The following is an 18,651-nucleotide window of genomic DNA, read 5'->3' as shown; positions in this document are numbered from 1 at the left end:
ACATTATTCCTCCAAGGTTACAATACGTTGATTTTACTTTAGTCAAGAAACGCTTTTATTTACTGCAGCAGCAACCTCAAACAACCCTCTCTTGGACAAATAAACTGATTTTCAATCTAGTGCAAGCTAAATAAATCGGCTTAGTTGTTGGGTTAAGCTACTTAACGGAACATACAATTTAGGTCAAAGACCAAGCACTGGGACCTATGAGGTCATTCTGTGCTGGAAGGGAAATTGAAAATAGAAAGGTCTGAAAGGTGTAACAAGGAAACGTCACAGCTGCACTATGAAACAATTGCTAGCAAAGGGTGAGTAGCACAATGGAAGAAAGAGAATATGAATGGAAGCACAGTAAAAGAAATGAAAGTTGTAGTTACAGGACAAAGGCAAGCTGCAAAGAACCTCAAGTAATGCCTACATTGCACTGCATGAGGTGCACTGATAGCACTTAGCCCTCTTATGGGGTAAACTACTTAATAATAATTACCATATATAATAATGTCTACCAAAAAAGCAGACAAAATGAGGCTGATCATATATTCATTGTCACTAATATAAAAACTAAAACCACAAGGGGTACGACCTAATGTACCACAACTTAATTCCCTTTTCCAATATGACTTTACAGCAGAAAAACAAAGAAGTTGCACTTACGCCCAACAACTAGATATGAAAAAACACATAGATCATTGGTAATTTTATTTTAAAAGTAATATATGCTGGATTATAACACAAACTGCAACAGGTTTTGTACTATAAATTAAACAACTTTCCAAAGTAAAGCGAGAAACTCAAGTTAAGACAAACGTACAATTAAATGGTATTGCTTAATCACTTACATGGAGACTAAGTGCATACCTAACTATTGCATGAGATTTACCATAAAAATACATGATGGTTGACTCTGGTGATATTAATGGATATATGACTCATTACTGAATTTGAAACAAGCATTCTTAATACTAATACAGTCCTTTCATCATTATGTTTCAGAAATTGGAGTTCTCTTCTCTGATAATCCCAAGTATTCACATCCTGTAATTTACTGCTCTATGGAACTGGGAGAGCAAACTGCTCAGCAATTGGATTTGTAACAGTGAACATGACACCTGCATAAAGTTTCATCAGTATAACTTACTGTAGTGGGATTTCAACTTTTGACTATGATTTCTCTAAGGTCTGTGTGGGTTATGCTAACAAGGGCAATAAAAAAATTATACCAAGATACCAGAGAAAAGATGGATGGAATCCTACAAGTTTATTATTATCTTTCATGATGGTTAACAATATTAGTCCCCCTCCCCCGGGTAATAAAAATGATCCTGTGGCTTCTACTGTGTAGATAATGCACACACTGACATACGTACATGCACACCATCACTGCTTAAGTTTCTAGAAAATGCCTTTCACTATATTTATATAAATCTTGTCTTCACCAAATTAGACTTTGACCCTGCTAGGTAATTTCTTTAACAATCTATCGCGAGTTAACAACCACAAAAGTTGATATTAACACACCCTAATGAAATAATGGTAAATTATACAATCCTACCAATCATAACATGCAATTCCTTTACAAAAGGTGGCCATGAAGTCCCAGTACCATTTCAAGATTTCAAGTATTCATTACTTGTAATGGTACTGGGACTTTATGGAAACCCTGTATATTTTTTTATCATTTGCAAAACTACCTTTCCATAGCTACAGATCACCTTTTACAGAAACAATTATGATTCTAACTTATTTTTGCTGACCTATTGGATTCAAAATCTATTCATAGTTGAATGTATTTCAACTGAAATCTTTAGCATGTGTAGTTGCTGAGCACCTAACAAAATGACCAAGACACAAGTCATTCTCCCAGGTCTCTTCACAAAATTGTGACAGTATGAATACTTTGGTTTTACCACATTATTTCAGCAAGTTGGAATTATCTTAGATAATAATTTCTTAAATTCTAATGAGGGACTTGCAATGGCTTTTCTAAATAATCATCGTCTACCAATTAAAACGGCTAGCACCTGAGCGCGGCATATCCATCCTGTCAAAGTCTCTGTTGTCCATGTTTAAGGAATATCGTTCACCTCCACCACTTATTCTGCCTTCTTGACTGGAGAGTGGCTGTTAAAAGAGAAAACATTTACATTAAGGAAAACTAGTACTCAACTAGAAAATGTTGGCTTTAATTAAAATTACACCACCTTAAACACAAAACAAACCCAAGGAGTTTTAATACTTAAGTTACTCTGAAAGAAAAGGCATGCTGAACCCAAATACTATTAGTAAAGACATTTATGTGCAATAGGAGTACCCATATTGACATTAGGTGGGTCAATTACGATATAGGTATAATGCATAGTACAGTCGTGAAAAACTTCCAAGAATGAAGGACAAGGATTTTAAAAATTCTATTGGGAAACCAAAATTCTAATTCTGACAGTTCCACCAATTCTGGACATGCTTATCACTATTTCATTGAAACATATCATAAGAGAAAAATTTTTGTTACTTTTTCAAAGCTGAGGTTTCAAGTCTATTGAATTTAGAAATTTAGTAATGAGGTAAAATATTCAAGTCTGTCCGTTTTTACCTATGGTTTGTGATAATTTTGTAGATTTTTTTTTTACAAATCTAATATTTCTTATTAGAAAGCAAATTAACTAATACAGTAAGCAATAAGTTGGGCACAACTCTATCACCATCAGATTTGCAGTGTGCTCCCAACTAAAGTTTTTTACTCTTTCATTAAGGCTGCATTTCCAGTTATGATCCACAGGTTTTAGCGAAACTTTTACATCAACTTCAATCATCACATACCAGTACAAAGTACCATTTATTTTTATTTCTTTCTAACACATTTCTCTCATTTTACCTGAATTTTTAATTATCTAATTTAAATTGTTTTCCTCCTTTTTTTGGCATTCTCCTATAGCCACCATTCCTCCCTGATATATTCAAGGTTACTTTCTTCAAATCTTGTCATTTTATAACACTTATGGGCAGTGTGTTTCATGAAAATTGGCTAATCAAATTACTATGCTTATGTATGCATGCATATCTTGAACTTTGACAATACTTTGTCTGAATGAAAGACAGACTGGTGGATTTTGCAAATTTACAGTTTAAACATAATTTCTTATAAAAATGAAAATCTAACTAAACAACTACTCTCTCAAATTCCAAACATTAAAAAAGTTAAATAACGTATAATACTTACTCTATCCATTGGCATATCACTCCAAGAGCCAGAATTGGAATATTTTTCTACTCTGTAGCCTCTCTTTCTCAGAGTTGTTTGTATTTCTCTTAAGTGATCTCTAAATTCTTGTAAATTTCTTGCATGAGCATTAAGGTCTAGTGCTAATCTTAGAGCTTTACGAAGTTCTTGGTTTTCGTTCTCCAAATTCTGTGCAGTTTTTCTCAATTCATCATTATTCTTGTTAACATTTATGTTCTTTCTACGAAGTTCATCTAAAAAGTCCTCATTTCCTGCCACAACAGAATTATCATTGCCCTGTTTCCTATTTCTTGAATTTTTGTCCTCATCAAAATCCATCCCTCTCATGCGTTTTGTATCTGGCTCAAAATCATTGCCTCCAAAGTTACCCCTAAGTCCCTGGAGCATTCCAAATTGATCACCCCCTCTTTGACGCATTCCAAAATTGTCCTTGTTATCTTGCTGCTGCATACCTCCTCGCTGGCGCATCCCAAATTGATTATTTTCTCGCTTTTGCATGTCAAACTCATCACCACCTTGCATCATTCCAAACCTCTTGGGATCTTGCTGGCGCATTCCAAACTGACTACCTCCCTGATTGTCCCCAGAAAAGCCACTTCCTTTGGTATCTTGGAACATTTCATCATGAGGTATCATGAATTTTTCTCTCAGAGCAGCTAGTACTTCTACAACATACTGATCTGTGTTAAGATGTCGATAATTGCACCCCCTCATGTTACATGCTCCTTGCAAATACTCCTGGAAAAAAAAGTGTGTACAAAATTTAACAGCTAATTACAGTAAAGAGACCATGTAACTTTATAAAATGCTTTGTCATAATAGTACTAGAATACAAGATACCAATTTATAAATTTAAAATATACAAATTTTTTTATAATTAATTTACATTCTTCATAAGTATAATAAAAACAGAACCTTTCCAATAAAATTGCTCTTCAGCTGCAAACTGGAATTGGTCACTGGAACTTGTTTACAAGGTAGTTAAATGGGGTTAAGTTGGTGAATGGGTGATGGCCCCACTCTCCCTCTGTCACTATGCACCTCTTTGTTTTTATAAGGGACTAAGTAGGGTGGCTAAGGCAGGATTATTATAAGGGGGCTCTGGTTTGTATACCTAGGAAAAATGATATTGTTATGATACAATAAAGTTTTATACATAGTACTTACCTGGCAGATATATACATAGCTATTGACTCCGTCGCGCCGACAGAATTTCGAATTTCGCGCACACGCTACAGGTAGGTCAGGTGATCCACCGCGCCGCCGCTGGGTGGCAGGAATAGGAACCCATTCCCGTTTTCCATCAGATTTTTTCTACACCATCTGTCTCCTGAGGGGAGGCTGGGTGGGTAATTTAATTGTATATATCTGCCAGGTAAGTATGTATAAAACTTTATTGTATCATAACAATATCATTTTTATACATTCAACTTACCTGTCAGATATATACATAGCTGATTCACACCATTGGAGGAGGGTAAAGACAGCTAATAACTGATTTAACAGGAAACACAACAATCGTTGTAGGTATTAATAACATAAAACCTTGGTTCCTACCTGTTTAGACTGAAGACTTCATGGTTAATGCCCAGGAGTCTGCTTAGTCTCAAGAGCCTCAGCGAGATATTGATCTATTGCTAAGAGTTCTTGTAGGTCTGCCAAAGGGGTCTTATCCACTTACTTGGCCGATCCTATAAGGGCTATGTCAAAGGGTTTCAATCCACTTATATGACAAGAACCTTTTTTCTAAGGAGCACAATCCCGATCCTGATCACCTTAACCTAACCAAATGTTGTATCTAAGATTGCAAGAAGTCATCCCCGGACTCCTTGCAAACAACCAAAAAACTCAATCACAATATTTTACACCTAATTCTTTATGAAAAATAAATAAAAATAAAAATAAACAAATATAATTTCAATTTGTACTACCTTGCTTGTAAGACCTATTCACATTCTCATAATGTCAAAAGCACCAAAAGCCGCCTGTGCTAGCCCAAGCACTCTTGTCAGCAGAAAATCCTGATACTGTCTTAAAAGGAGAGGTCCATGTACGAATTTAGACAATGTCTTTAATACTACTCCGTTTAAAAGGCACATTTCTAGTTCCTCACTAGCAAGGGCTATGGCCGCCTGTGCGACACCAAGCACTTTTACCAGTAGTAACACAAAAAACCGCCTCAAATAGTGGAGATCTCCGTAATCAAAGACACCGTTTTTATCCAAGCCTATCCTGTAAGATAAACTCAAAGTTCCTTACCTAAACAAGGCCATGGCCGCCTGTGCAACAACTAGCCGTCAGGTAAGAAAGTTAGAGCCCATCCCACCAGTATGGTATGGAAGTATTAGACTTTTCATAAAAGTTTAAGGATCGGTATGTGTCCTCAGTCCCAGCACTGTATCCGCAGACACAAAAGGACCTAGAGAGAAGCACTTGTCGTAGGTAATTTTAACATCTCTAAGATAGTGGGATGCAAATACCGAGTTGCATCTCCAATAGGTCGCATTAATAATGTCCTTCATGGACATATTCTTTTGGAATGATAATGATGTTGCCACTGCTCTTACCTCATGAGCTTTAACTCGTAATAATTTAAAGGAATCCTCTGCACAATCGCTATGAGCTTCCATAATCACACTTCTAATAAAATACGCTAGCGCAATCTTGGACATTGGTCTTTTCGTGTCCCGAACTGCGCACCATAGACTTTGTTTACATGCCTTCAACTCTTCTTTCTTTTTAAGATAGAACCTAAGAGCTCTAACCGGGCATAAAGTTCTTTCAATTTCGTCTCCCATTAAGTTTGAAAGACTTTTCACCTCAAAACTCCTTGGCCATGGTTTCGAAGGGTTCTCATTTTTTGCCAAAAACAGAGTTTGAAAAGAACAGATGGCTGCGTCTTTCTTAAAACCCACCCGAGAATCTAGGGCATGGATTTCACTTATTCTCTTAGCCGTCGCTAAGGCTATGAGAAAAACACACTTTCTCGTCCAATCCCTAACGAGGCACGGTCGGGAGGTTCAAATTTTTCCGATGTAAGGAATTTGAGCACAACATCCAGATTCCAACTTGGCGGAGTGGAGGATATAGATTTTGACGTCTCGAACGATCTTATGAGATCGTGCAAATCTCTATCCTCTGCCAAGTTTAAGCCTCTATTTCTAAATACCGCTGAGAGCATACTTCGGTATCCCTTTATTGTAGATACGGACAGATTGGATTCCTCTCTCAGGAATAACAGAAAATCTGCTATATTGGTCACAGAGGTATCGGAGGAGGACAGCTTATTCTTCCTACACCATCTTCTAAACACATCCCACTTCGATTGATAGACCCGGATAGTTGACGATCTCCGGGCTCTAGCAATTGCTTTCGAAGCCTTGCTTGAAAAGCCTCTCGCTCTGACCAATCTTTCGATAGTCGAAAGGCAGTCAGAGCGAGAGCGGGGAGGTTTTGATGGAACCTCTTGAAGTGGGGTTGTCTGAGAAGATCTATCCTGTTTGGAAGAGATCTTGGGTAGTCTACTGTCCATTCCTGTACCTCTGTGAACCAATCTTGGGATGGCCAAAACGGGGCGATGAGAGTTAATCTCGTCCCTGTTGATGCTACGAACTTCTTCATCACTACTCCTAGCAACTTGAATGGAGGGAAAGCGTAAGCGTCGAGTCCCGACCACTCCAGTAGCATGGCATCCACCGCTATCGCTCTCGGGTCTTCTACTAAGGAGCAGAAGTTCTCTATCCTCTTTGACAGGAACGTCGCAAACAAATCTATCTGCGGCCTTCCCCACAGGTTCCACAGTCTTTGGCAGACTTGCTCGTGCAGAGTCCACTCCGTGGGGAGAACTTGTTTTGTCCTGCTGAGCCTGTCTGCTCTGATATTTCTTTCCCCTTTCACAAATCTGGTCAGGAGGGTAATATTCCTCTCCTCCGTCCATGACAACAGATCCTTCGTTATCTCGAATAGGGAAAACGAGTGCGTCCCCCCCTGTTTTTTTATATAAGCCAACGCCGTGGTGTTGTCTGCGTTGACTTGAATCACTTGATTTCTTACTTCTGACTCGAAGAATTTTAATGCCAGAAACACTGCATATAGTTCTTTGGCATTTATATGCCAATCTCTTTGTTCTTTCTTCCATTTGCCAGAGACTTCTCTTGCCCCTAGAGTCGCTCCCCATCCCGTCTCTGAAGCGTCTGAGAACAAGATTTGGTTTGGGTTCCGAACCTCTAGGGACACTCCCTTGTTCTCTTTGAGTGGGAGCAGCCACCACTTTAGGTGTTTCTTCACCTCTATTGTTACCGGAAAAGTGTCCGACAGATGGCCCTTCTTCCAAGTCCAAGATCTCTTTAGGAAGAATTGTAGAGGCCTTAGATGAAGTCTTCCTAGGGATACAAATTGTTCCAGGGAAGAAAGAGTCCCTAGAAGGCTCAGCCACTCCCTGGCTGAACTCCTGTCTTTCTTTAGGAAGGATGTAACTTTCTGAATCCCCCGAAGAATCCTTTCTTGGGACGGAAAAACCCGAAAATCCCGAGAATTCATCTGAATCCCCAAATAGACTAAGTCCTGACTGGGGTCATCTGCGATTTCTCGAGATTCACGAGAAGTCCTAATTCCTTTGTCAATTCTAATGTTTTCTTCAGATCCTCCAAACATTGTTCCTGGGATTTTGCTCTATCAGCCAATCGTCTAGGTACAGAGAGACGCTTATGCCTTCCAGGTGTAGCCATCTGGCTACGTTCCGCATCAGGTACGTAAATACCTGTGGAGCCGTGGAGAGGCCGAAGCACAAGGCCCTGAACTGGTAGACTTTCCCTTGAATCACAAACCTGAGATGATACTTTGATGACGGGTGAATAGGAACGTGGAAATATGCATCCTGCAGGTCTAGAGAGACCATCCAGTCTCCTCTTCGCAGGGCTGAAAGTACCGAGGCAGAAGTCTCCATCGAGAACTTTTTCTTTTCCACATATTTGTTCAGAATGCTCACGTCCAAGACTGGCCTCCATCCCCCGGATGCCTTTGGAACTAAAAACAGGCGGTTGTAAAACCCCGGAGAGGAAGGATCCTGAACCTCTTCTATTGCCTCTTTGTCCTTCATTCCTATCACCATCTGAAGAAGTGTCTCCCTCAGAACAGGGTCCTTGTACTTCGCCGACAGTTCCTTTGGGGAATTCGACAAAGGTGGTCTGTCCTGAAAAGGTATAATGTAACCTTTCCACAAGACTGCTAGCGTCCAAGGATCGGCTTTCCTTATCTTCCATGCCCCTACGAAGTTTAGGAGCCTGGCCCCTACAGATGTTTGGAGGACCTCGCTGCTACTTTGATTTCTTGAAAGATCTAAAGGAGGACCTTCCTCGCTTTTCTGCTGTCTTCCTTTTCGTTGGAGGACGAGAGGTGGAACCTCTCCGAAAGGGCACTACCGGAGTACGAGTAGCTTTCCTTCGCTACTGGTACTGTTGGTCTTGATTTCTTGGAGGATTGTACTAATAAGTCTTGGGTTGCCTTTTCAGCAAGAGACTTGGAAATCTCCTTCACCAAGTGCGAAGGGAAAAGGTGATCCGAGAGAGGAGCGTATAAAAGGGCTGACCTTTGTGAAGGAGAAACCGCTTTGGTTAGAAATGAACCAAATAATGATCTCTTCTTCACTACTCCTGCTCCAAATAGAGATGACAATTCTCCCGAACCATCCTGAACCGCCTTATCCATACAGGATAAAATGCAATGCAAAACTTCAGGTTCTAAAACATCTGGTTCATTTGCCTTCTTGGCCAGCACTCCAAGGGACCAATCCAAGAAGTTAAAAACTTCTAGTACATGGAAAAGTCCCTTGAGGTGCTGATCCAATTCTGACATGCTCCAATATGCTTTAGCTGTATTCAAAGCATGTCTTCTCGATGCTTCAACCAAGCTTGAAAAATCCGCCTCCGCGGAAGATGGAAGCATAAGCCCCATCGCTTCCTCTGTCCTGTACCATATTCCCCTCCTACCTCCGAGCTTACATGGAGGAGTGCAAAAAACTGTCTTCTGAGCTTCCTTCTTCACCTTCATCCAATTATTTAAAGATTGAATAGCCTTCTTCATTGATATGGCTGGTTTCATTTTTAAATACGAAGACGATTTAGGAACCTTCGTACTGGAGAACAGAGATCTCGGGGAAGGAGGAGCTGCAGGGCTTAGAGAGTCTCCAAATTCTTGCAGGAGAAGAGAGGCTAACACTTTGTAGTTAGATACCCCCTCATTGTTCGGGGTTTCTTCCTCCGACACTTCATCCAACTCCATCCGAGAAGGAGAGCGAGCTCTTTTATTAGAATCTTTGTCCGTAGACCTATTCCCTATAGGAGAAATACTCCTAGAAGGAGAGAGACTGACAGATCTAGAAGTTCTCCCTTTCTTATCCACCAAAACATCCTGAGACATGGAGGTTGAAACTGTAACCTTCGATGTACTAGGTTGCTTCCTTGCATTAGGGTTTCTATTTGTAGGAGACTCGCTATCCGAAGACATTACATGAAAAGATCTTCTATTACCCCTTATAACTTCTCGCTCTTGCCGCTCTTCATGATCAGCTGGCGCCTTGCGCCTGACTGGCGCTTCGCGCTTGGTTGAATCTTCTCGCGCGGTTGGCGCCTCACGCTCGGCTAGCACTTCGCGCCTCGCTGGCTCCTCTTGCGCGGCTGGCGCCTCGCGCTCGACTCGCGCTTCACGCCTGGTTGGCGCTTCGCGGCCGTCTATCGCGTCGCGTCTGGCTGGCGCTTCGCACCTGTATGTCTCTTCGCGGCCGCCTGGCGCTTCTCGCCTGGCTGGCTCTTCTCGCCTGGTTGGCGCTTCTCGGCAGTCTGGCGCATCGCGCCTGGCTGGCGCTTCTCGTCTGGCTGGCGCTACGCTCCTGGATGGTGCCTCGCGCCTGATTGTCTTTTCCTGCTTGTAGGAATTCTCACGCGCGGCTGGCTCCTCGCGCCTGGCCAGCTTCTCGCGCCTAATCGTCTCCTGCGATATCGGATAGCGCCTGGTTGCCGCGTCGCGCCTGATTGGCGCCTCGCGCTTACGTGTTAGTTCTTTGCGGCTGACTGGCGCTTCGCGCTCGGCTGGCGCTTCACGCCTGGCTGGCGCCTCGCGCCCCGAACTCGCGGGTCTGTGAAAAATAGACCCTTCATCCGAAGAAGAATCTTCTTTTCTGGGAGGTTGATAGTAAAGGTTTTTTGACTTCTTCACAGGAAGATTGACATCCTTTCTTCTTGGAGGATCTCTCGAAAGAACCCCGACTAGAGAAGCAATAGACTCTTGCATATCCTTTAATATCTTCGTCGTTTCTTCTCTCTGGTCTAAACGAGAGGAAGGAGAGCCTTCTTTCTCCATTCCCCACGACTTAGCGGGAGAAGCCAAAACCTTTGCTTTCTTAATCTCTGTCGGGGAGTCCTCCGAAAAACGTTCCGGACTTGAGTTTATGCCCGATTCTTCCCAGATCCTCTTCAAGGGACGAGAACGATCCGCTGATCTCCATCCTCTTTTAGGTGAGGAACTCTCCGATGACGAAAAACATTCACGTAGAACGCTTTTTCTAATGCGTTCTCTGGCAGTCTGTGACATTACAGATTCTGCCGAAGAGACGTCTGACTGGTGAGGATCCTCCATAACCTCCGTAAGGCTTTCGACATTCCTTCTCCTCTGGGCTTGGGAGCTTGAAAGAGGTCTAGGCCTGGGAGCGTTGTGAAGCCAATCAGACGCCTCCTCCACTTCACTGGGGAAATTCACATCACTTTCCACAGCACTACTTTGCTTACCTTCTATGGCAGCCATTTTACGCTCCATTTTCATAAGCGCAGCTTTAAGGCTTGCTATCTCCGAAGCAGAGTCCATAGGATCTGCATTCGGAGAAGGACCTGAAATATTACAAGGAGCGTTCATAATGTTAGAGGAGGGTACAATATTACTCACCAAACCACTTGAAGATTGAGAGCTAGGCTTGGTTTTGGAAGATGACTTCCTTAACTGGTCTTTCTCTAATTTCCTTAAATAAGAAGTTAGAGACTTCCACCCTTCAGCACTCAAACTCTCACATTCATGACAAGTGTTATCCATCGAGCATTCATACTTCCTGCATATTTTACATACAGTGTGAGGATCAACCGAAGCTTTCAGCATTCTCACCTTGCACCCTTCATTCACACACATTCTCACCACACTTCCAGAATCAGACATCATGATGAAAATTCCAAGCCAAAATCCAAATAACGATCCACAAAAGCGTATGCCAGTACAACGATCCAAATACGTCACCAAAGGGTCCAAAACGATGATCAATTGTATCCAAAAACGAAATCCAGCCGGAGATACCAACAACGATGTTGCCAGTATGGCCGACAGAAAAAATCTGATGGAAAACGGGAATGGGTTCCTATTCCTGCCACCCAGCGGCGGCGCGGTGGATCACCTGACCTACCTGTAGCGTGTGCGCGAAATTCGAAATTCTGTCGGCGCGACGGAGTCAATAGCTATGTATATATCTGACAGGTAAGTTGAATGTATAAAAATACAAACTACAGTGCTCTTGAATTTTATTTGTTCATGGGGGATTGCAAATCATTGCCTTTCATGTAGGAGAGTCACTCATTAGGTAGGAAGTTGTCTCTCCCTGATTGCCACATTCCTGGTCATGACAGTGAGTAGCAGAGTGCCAATTCCTTTAATCTCCTATTCTGTACGGCATAAGGACGCCACAGTGACAGGGCTCTAAAACCCGAGAGAAATGTGTAGATTCTCTCTTGTTTAGGAAAACCTCAGAGAAGTAAGCGAGACCCCTACAAGGGTGGCAAGTGGGAAGGTAGCTAAAAACTGTTCAATATAAATTCAAGTGTTAAGATTACAGCTTTAAAACACATACACACACACAGTCATATCTTTTAAGCCACAGCAACTGAGACTGGTTACTCAATTGTGTAGTCATCTCTGTCTGTGCCCATTCTAGCACACACTTAATCTGAGCAGCTGCCTCACAGAGGAAAGATGAGAAGGGGAAAGGTAAAGGAGAACTAGTCACTCAACCATTCAACCACAGCCTTATGCCCTCTTAGTACCTTAGGCGAGATTCTTTTCTAAGAGGAGCTTACATGACATATCATAAACCTATTTGATTCACAACATGAAATCAGACATAAAGTATCTATCAATACTCTTCCTTATGCCTGCCAGTGCTAATAAGGAGGTGCAAACACTGGCCTATGAAGTCAGGTCCTCCTTGGATAGTACCTCATGGCCTACACCTAGAATAATAGAATCTTATCTGGATCACCTCTAATTCACTTTTTATCCTTTAAGATGATTTAATCTCATTGACCTGAACACCTACATTCCTGTGCAACAGCCATCATGGACATGCTGCCTTCAAGCTTGGTAATTACCTATAAGCTTTTAAAGAGTAACTGCCTTCCTCTTCTCACCAATAACAGGAGATGCACACAGCCATTTTGTAGAAATGACAGATGCCAAACATGACACTCTGTTAGCTGTACACATTAGTAGCAGGGTGACAGACAGAGAAATGGGAGAGCTGCTGTTGCCTGGATGCCCAGCATTCACTAGCGAGTATCATAACCTGTATCGCTTCCTTGGACAAAAATCTAAAATCAATATTCAGATAATTTCTTCTGTAATATTTCTATCACCCATGTGGTCAAAATATTGCAAAATGAACCATGCTAACCCAGGAAGTTTATGTGCATATAGATAAGGCAGGGAAATAGCTGCAACTTAGCACTTGGCAGGAGCACAGAAAGCCATCCTCACTTGACAAAGGCAGAAAAAATGCTTGGTGACTGCAGGTAAGTGGAGGTCTACCTTTCACTAACAGTTACAGACCTTGTTACTGAATTTCAATGACCAAATCCAGTGTGCTACTAGGGGAAACTTACACACAGAAAGTAGCCATGGTAATTATTTCCATAGGTACATGTGAATTTGAATGGAGTTCATATAGCAAGAAAACAATACTGTAAATACTGACCTTACAATGAGGATGAGTGCCAATATATGCCCATTCCATAACCATTGCTTTTGACATTGCCTGTTCCACAACACCGGCAGGAATATCTCCAGTTGACTGATATTCAGTTTCATCCCGTCTGCTGACATGCAATTGTCTGTCGACATAAAAAATTCAATTAGTAATTAATTCTTTTCATATGTTTAAAACTTCAAAAACTTTTGCCTTACATATTTTTCTAATCTTTCAGAAATTTACACGCATACATACTCCCTACATTTTACAAAAATTTTGAAGGTTTTTCTCCAATCAGATATTTTACGAAAGCTATTCCTTGTTTTCAATTGAAAGGACTTCTTCATGAACCGAGGGACTAAAAATGTCCATAATCTGCATGATTTTACTTAAGATATTATCCCAAACTCTAGTTTTTAGACATCTTAAACAACAATTCTTTAACTTCAAAACCTTTATGCACAAACTGCCATAAAATCAGGCAACAATGATGAAATAAGGAAAATTTAAGTGTTAATATTAAATTTACTGTTTTTGTCCATTACAATTTCTGACAAAGAAAGGTCACAAACAAGTCAAGGACCACCGGTGAAGCACTGGTTAGGACTAGCAGCAACTCGTTGACTTGTATTCAACCTGTTTGTGCCATAGACAAAAAGTTGCTTTTAGTGTTTATAACATGGCCAATGCTGGATAACATTTGAAGCATTGGTTAGGACAAGTAACTCGTTGACTTGTATTCAACCTGTTTGTGCCATGGACAAAAAGTTGCTGTCAATTGTTTATAACATGTTTTACTGTAGTGTGGACGCACCCTAACATCACATTACATTGTACAATGCACCAAGTTAAGATTGTTTGATTTACGACTTTATCAAATTTATGATAGCAACATTGGGAATACTGTAGACCACATTTTTGAAGTTTGATTTTTTCCAAGGCAAGCTTTGCCAGTTACAATACTCATGCAACTTCTGGGCAGCCCGGCAGCACCTGTACAACTCAGTCGCTGAGTATACATTACCTACTCTTCATTTTAAGTTCCTACTACAGTACCTTTGTTCTTTGATACTATCCTATATCTACACTTTGTTTTCAAGCATCCAATCATGCCTAAAAACACCCTTGTGGAGAAACCTAAGATGTATGAAATGTCTACTGCATAGGAACTTAAGCGTCATGAATGATCTTGAAGGATTTCAAGAATGATCTTGACCACCTTCAAGTTAATAAATGTGCAGATCATTCTTCTTATAATCAGCACTCCTAATTTAACAAATATTTCAACATTTTTTACTTAAGAAAATCATGAAAATCTACAATCTAAATATTGTGCACTTAATAAGAAACATCGCTGTAATAGATGGTATACTGCTGTCCGAAAATGATATACCAGTAGCTTTATTTCAATGGTTGTTTTTTTTTTTTTTCTCCAGTGTTAGCCTAGGCAATGGCAATCATATTTGTCAAGGGAAACTAGAGTATGCCCTGAAAGCTCATGCTTTTTATTCAGTTGTATTCGCACAAAATATTTGATTGTGTAACTGTTGCATTATTTTGTTATTCAATGTAAAAATAATAAAAACAAACTAGTTCCATTTAACCTTGGTACTTTCCAGAAGAAACCAATCTCCCAGTGCCTTCAGCCAGCTATTCTTGAGTCTCTTAAAAGAGAGAATGAGACAGATAACTTGCCACTGTAGCATCTCCAACATCCAGCCGTTAATTTTTTCAATGCAAGAGTTCTAAACATTTTAAAAGAAGGCTACGCTAAAATGTAAGGCAACTTGTGCCTTTTGCTAAATGTTAAATTCTCAAGGGGTGTGACTGGCTATGAGATCTTCATGAAAATTCTCTCACAAGAGTTTGTAAAGAATGAAAAGTCAATAGTACTTGTTATTCATAGGAATGAATTGTTATGAATATATAGATAACTGCAATATCATGCAATATATTATTAAATTATAAAAACATTAAAACAAATACATGTATAATGCATTACTGTTCTGTAATTTCTTCAAGTGCAATTTTATTTTAAGCTAAACTAGTCGATTATGTTCATCACAAGAAATGGAATGCACTCCATTCATCTAACTGAAACCTTGAATGCACACATTGTAACTAACATAAGACTCTTATGGTACTGTGAATATAACAGAGTAAGTACTACTGCACATTGTTGGCATGATCTTTTCATGCAATCTCTTAACGTTCCTCCCTTTGATTAGCATCTGGCTGCCGAAAAACTTTTCTAATTCCTCACTTAAGAACAAAGAGAACCAGTCATTTGGATGAAGCTTTCGAGTTCTAAATTTTCTTGCTACCTTACGTTTCAAAATGGACAGAACCAACCTTAAACAGCAGGCTATCAAGAGTATTAAATTTTCTTCCACTCAATATTTAATAACAGAATGCCTCTTTGCAATAGGCTTTAGCTCATAAATTTCCCTATGACAAAGTCTTATCATGTCAAATTATAAATAAGGCTCATCTTACGTTTTGGGATATTCTGGAAAATTTTAATACATATTAGTAGATTTACTAAGGTAACGAAAGCATACTGCATTATACTACAAACAATTAAGTAGGCTCCAAAGAAAACCTTGAATGCTGCCTTAGCTTAACAAAAACAAAGAGTTCTGTAATTCCATATGCTAAACTTAACAATGAAATTACCAAAGAAATCTGTAAAATTTGTTTGCAAAAACTTATGGTTAAGCCAAAGGAGATACTCAATGAGAAATGCACCAGGGCCCACTGGTACTAGAATCTTCCTTAAAAAATTTTTATTCTTCAATATAGCCTATGAGGTGTAAAACGATACCATCATCATTATGATCATAAAAATTCTTCCAAGATTTTCCTTTTACAGGATTATAGACACAAAATGCTTTTACCAATATGCCAAGATTCCTAAGTAACCCTTTTCTGGACATTTCAATGCATTTTCCTTTATAACGAGTTACATTTTTACACACTTGAATGTAGCTTGCTCTCTAACAGTCCCTTCCATAATGTAAAGTTCTAGAAAAACAGAAATAAAAAATTATGGCATATCAAGCATACTTTACAAAATAGCCAACACTTTCAACAATTCTTTCTCAAAACAAACATACTAATAACTTCAATCCTTAATTTTCTCCGAACTAAAACACTGAATGCACCTTACCTTTAAAGTAGTTGTAATCCAAATGAACTCCAAGAGAGTACTAATGCTATACTTTGCTACACCCTACTACACTGTCCATCATAAATCATAATAAATCAATATCAAACACTGTACTGGTAACTTTTAAGGCACTGATACACCAAGAACTTCAGCCAACATAAGAATGTAGCTTAGCTAAAACAAACCATTAAATGAAACACTAACTCCAGCAAAGTAAACGGCAAAAATAATGACTACTTCCTTGAAATATCAGAAATTGTATGCTAACAAGTACGTACAATGAAAAATAAGTCACTTATAGAAGGAATACAGTCCTGAGAAGATAGAGTATAAATAGGGCGATAGAGTACTGTAACAATTACAGAATAAGTTGCATACCAGATAAACTTGACTTCATCCACACCTTTTCACAAAGCTCTGTAAAGCTTCCAAACCAGACTTGGGCTAAGCAAAATCCCAACTTTGAGACCAAGAACTGATCTTTTAGTAAAACTTGCAAGTGGCTGATGTGAAAAAAGATCAGAACAGTGTATCAAATCAGTCACACACAAACTGAATGCTACACATAAATCCAGATACCAAGATTCTTTGTATTGGAGTCTGTTCAGCCTAATTACCTGCAGAGAAAATATAACCAGTAGCATTTCCTTGTTCATATAAAGAGCTGCTATCAGAGGCATTACATTTAGAATCCAAGGACACTCCAGCACTGGTAGATGGGAAACAAAAAATGCATCATTACATGTTTCCCCCCCAAAAAAAGTATGTAAAAAGTCTAAAAGACAATTACATTTCTGATAGGAAGGTAAAGGCAATAGAAAGAAAATCAACTGCCAATGTTTTGAATGCTTGTCCAATGGTAACCTCATTATACTGAGACATGTTCATTGGGTAAGTTTCATGGGACTACAGTATTACTACCTACTTACCTTCACACAAATGCAAACCACAAGGGCAAAACCTTAACCTTTTGTCTTAATCCGAATAAATCCTAAGTTCTTTTTTTTACAACCTAGCTTAGAACATTTAATCAATTTGAAAGTTTTGGAGCCAAATTAACAAGAACCTATGTAGAAGAGCCTGGGAATCCAAGAACTTTTTCCCATAAAGGATACTTACCTTCAAGCCAATGTCTTCAACTTTTCATGACATTCGTGATATTGGGATAAGCAATATCCACAAAAACGCCTTTAAAAAATTTTTTTTTTGCTCACTATGGATATTGTACTTAACCGACAGAGTATGGGTAACTATTTATGTCTCTCAGGAACATTTGCTAAGCGAGGGTTTTCAATTGCTCTGAATACAATGGCCCCAAGTTTCTCAGCTGGTATGCCACGTAATTGATTTGACCTGAAACAAATCTTAAAATATGAGGATAAATTTCTCCTGGAGAAATATGGACTGTAATAAGAAACACTAGACTGTTACCTCTAACATGGTCATTATACTCAGCAGACCTGTAAATTAAGCCTTCTGAATTTTGAGTACTAACCTGCAATCATCTGAGAATGGACACTGCCCTCTTTGGAAATCTATGCAGAAGTTAAGCCAAGGATTCTGTTGTCTCTTAAGGTTTGAACTTGATGAACCTGATGCATTAGGAGGATGTAGAAACAAGCAATTGTTGCCACGCATACACTTATTTTGTAGAAAATTCTGGCAAACAATTTTTGAAGTATCTGAATCTTCCTGATCTAGGTTTCTTCCAAAGCCCTGATGTTGAAAATCATCCTTATTGTCATGAGACTGGTTGCGTCCAAAACTGGAATCATTATCATAACCTCTCCAGTCATTTCCCCAGGATGACTGCCCTCTTCCTCTCCCAGTTCCTGAATCCTTAGCGAACATACTGCTGGAAGCACAGGAATGAACCAACTTAGCAGCAACCAAACATCTCGAAATGTCTGGCAGCAGATATGGGAAAGAAAATAAAGTTAGTACACAGCAGCTTATACACGGCCTTATACAAGCATCCAATTCTTAATCCTTCAGAAACGTGGGTCCCTTGTAAAGACATGATAATGTTAAGAACATAATCCTTTTGCTTATGATGTGGAGGACTTAAATTTGAATATGTGTTCTAGAAGAGCATCAGTAATTAAACTTGTACTCAAGAGTATTGTCTCTGTATGCAGTGGATTACAAATACAGAGTACTGTATCTACTAAAGAATACATGAAAAGGAAGGTGATGAGTTTCGAATAAACTGGTGTTGGAATTCCGTTTATCACTTGAGAAGTGTTTCCT

At 39.6% G+C, this 18,651-nt stretch overlaps 1 protein-coding gene across 3 annotated transcripts in view; it reads right to left on the bottom strand.

Annotated features, from left to right (window-relative positions):
- Window positions 1-684: 684 nt before the first annotated feature.
- The window catches only part of LOC135207120 (uncharacterized), a 52,114-nt gene continuing 34,147 nt past the window's right edge, over window positions 685-18,651 (bottom strand). Inside the window, exons 2-5 of one of the 3 annotated variants that reach the window (XM_064238724.1) lie at window positions 17,897-18,308; window positions 13,239-13,374; window positions 3,218-3,976; window positions 685-2,121 (exon numbers count right to left, since the gene is read on the bottom strand). In XM_064238724.1, the coding sequence (XP_064094794.1) occupies window positions 1,999-2,121; window positions 3,218-3,976; window positions 13,239-13,374; window positions 17,897-18,252 (1,374 nt within the window). In that variant the 5' untranslated portion in view covers window positions 18,253-18,308 and the 3' untranslated portion in view covers window positions 685-1,998. The remainder of the gene's footprint in view (window positions 2,122-3,217; window positions 3,977-13,238; window positions 13,375-17,896; window positions 18,309-18,651) is intronic. The other 2 variants (XM_064238728.1, XM_064238719.1) reach the window with 2 other exon arrangements.

The sequence above is a fragment of the Macrobrachium nipponense genome, chromosome 11 (genome assembly GCF_015104395.2).
Source record: "Macrobrachium nipponense isolate FS-2020 chromosome 11, ASM1510439v2, whole genome shotgun sequence".
NCBI lineage: Eukaryota > Metazoa > Arthropoda > Malacostraca > Decapoda > Palaemonidae > Macrobrachium > Macrobrachium nipponense.
Note: the sequence above shows the minus strand (reverse complement) of the source record. Positions and strands in the feature narration are given on the sequence as shown.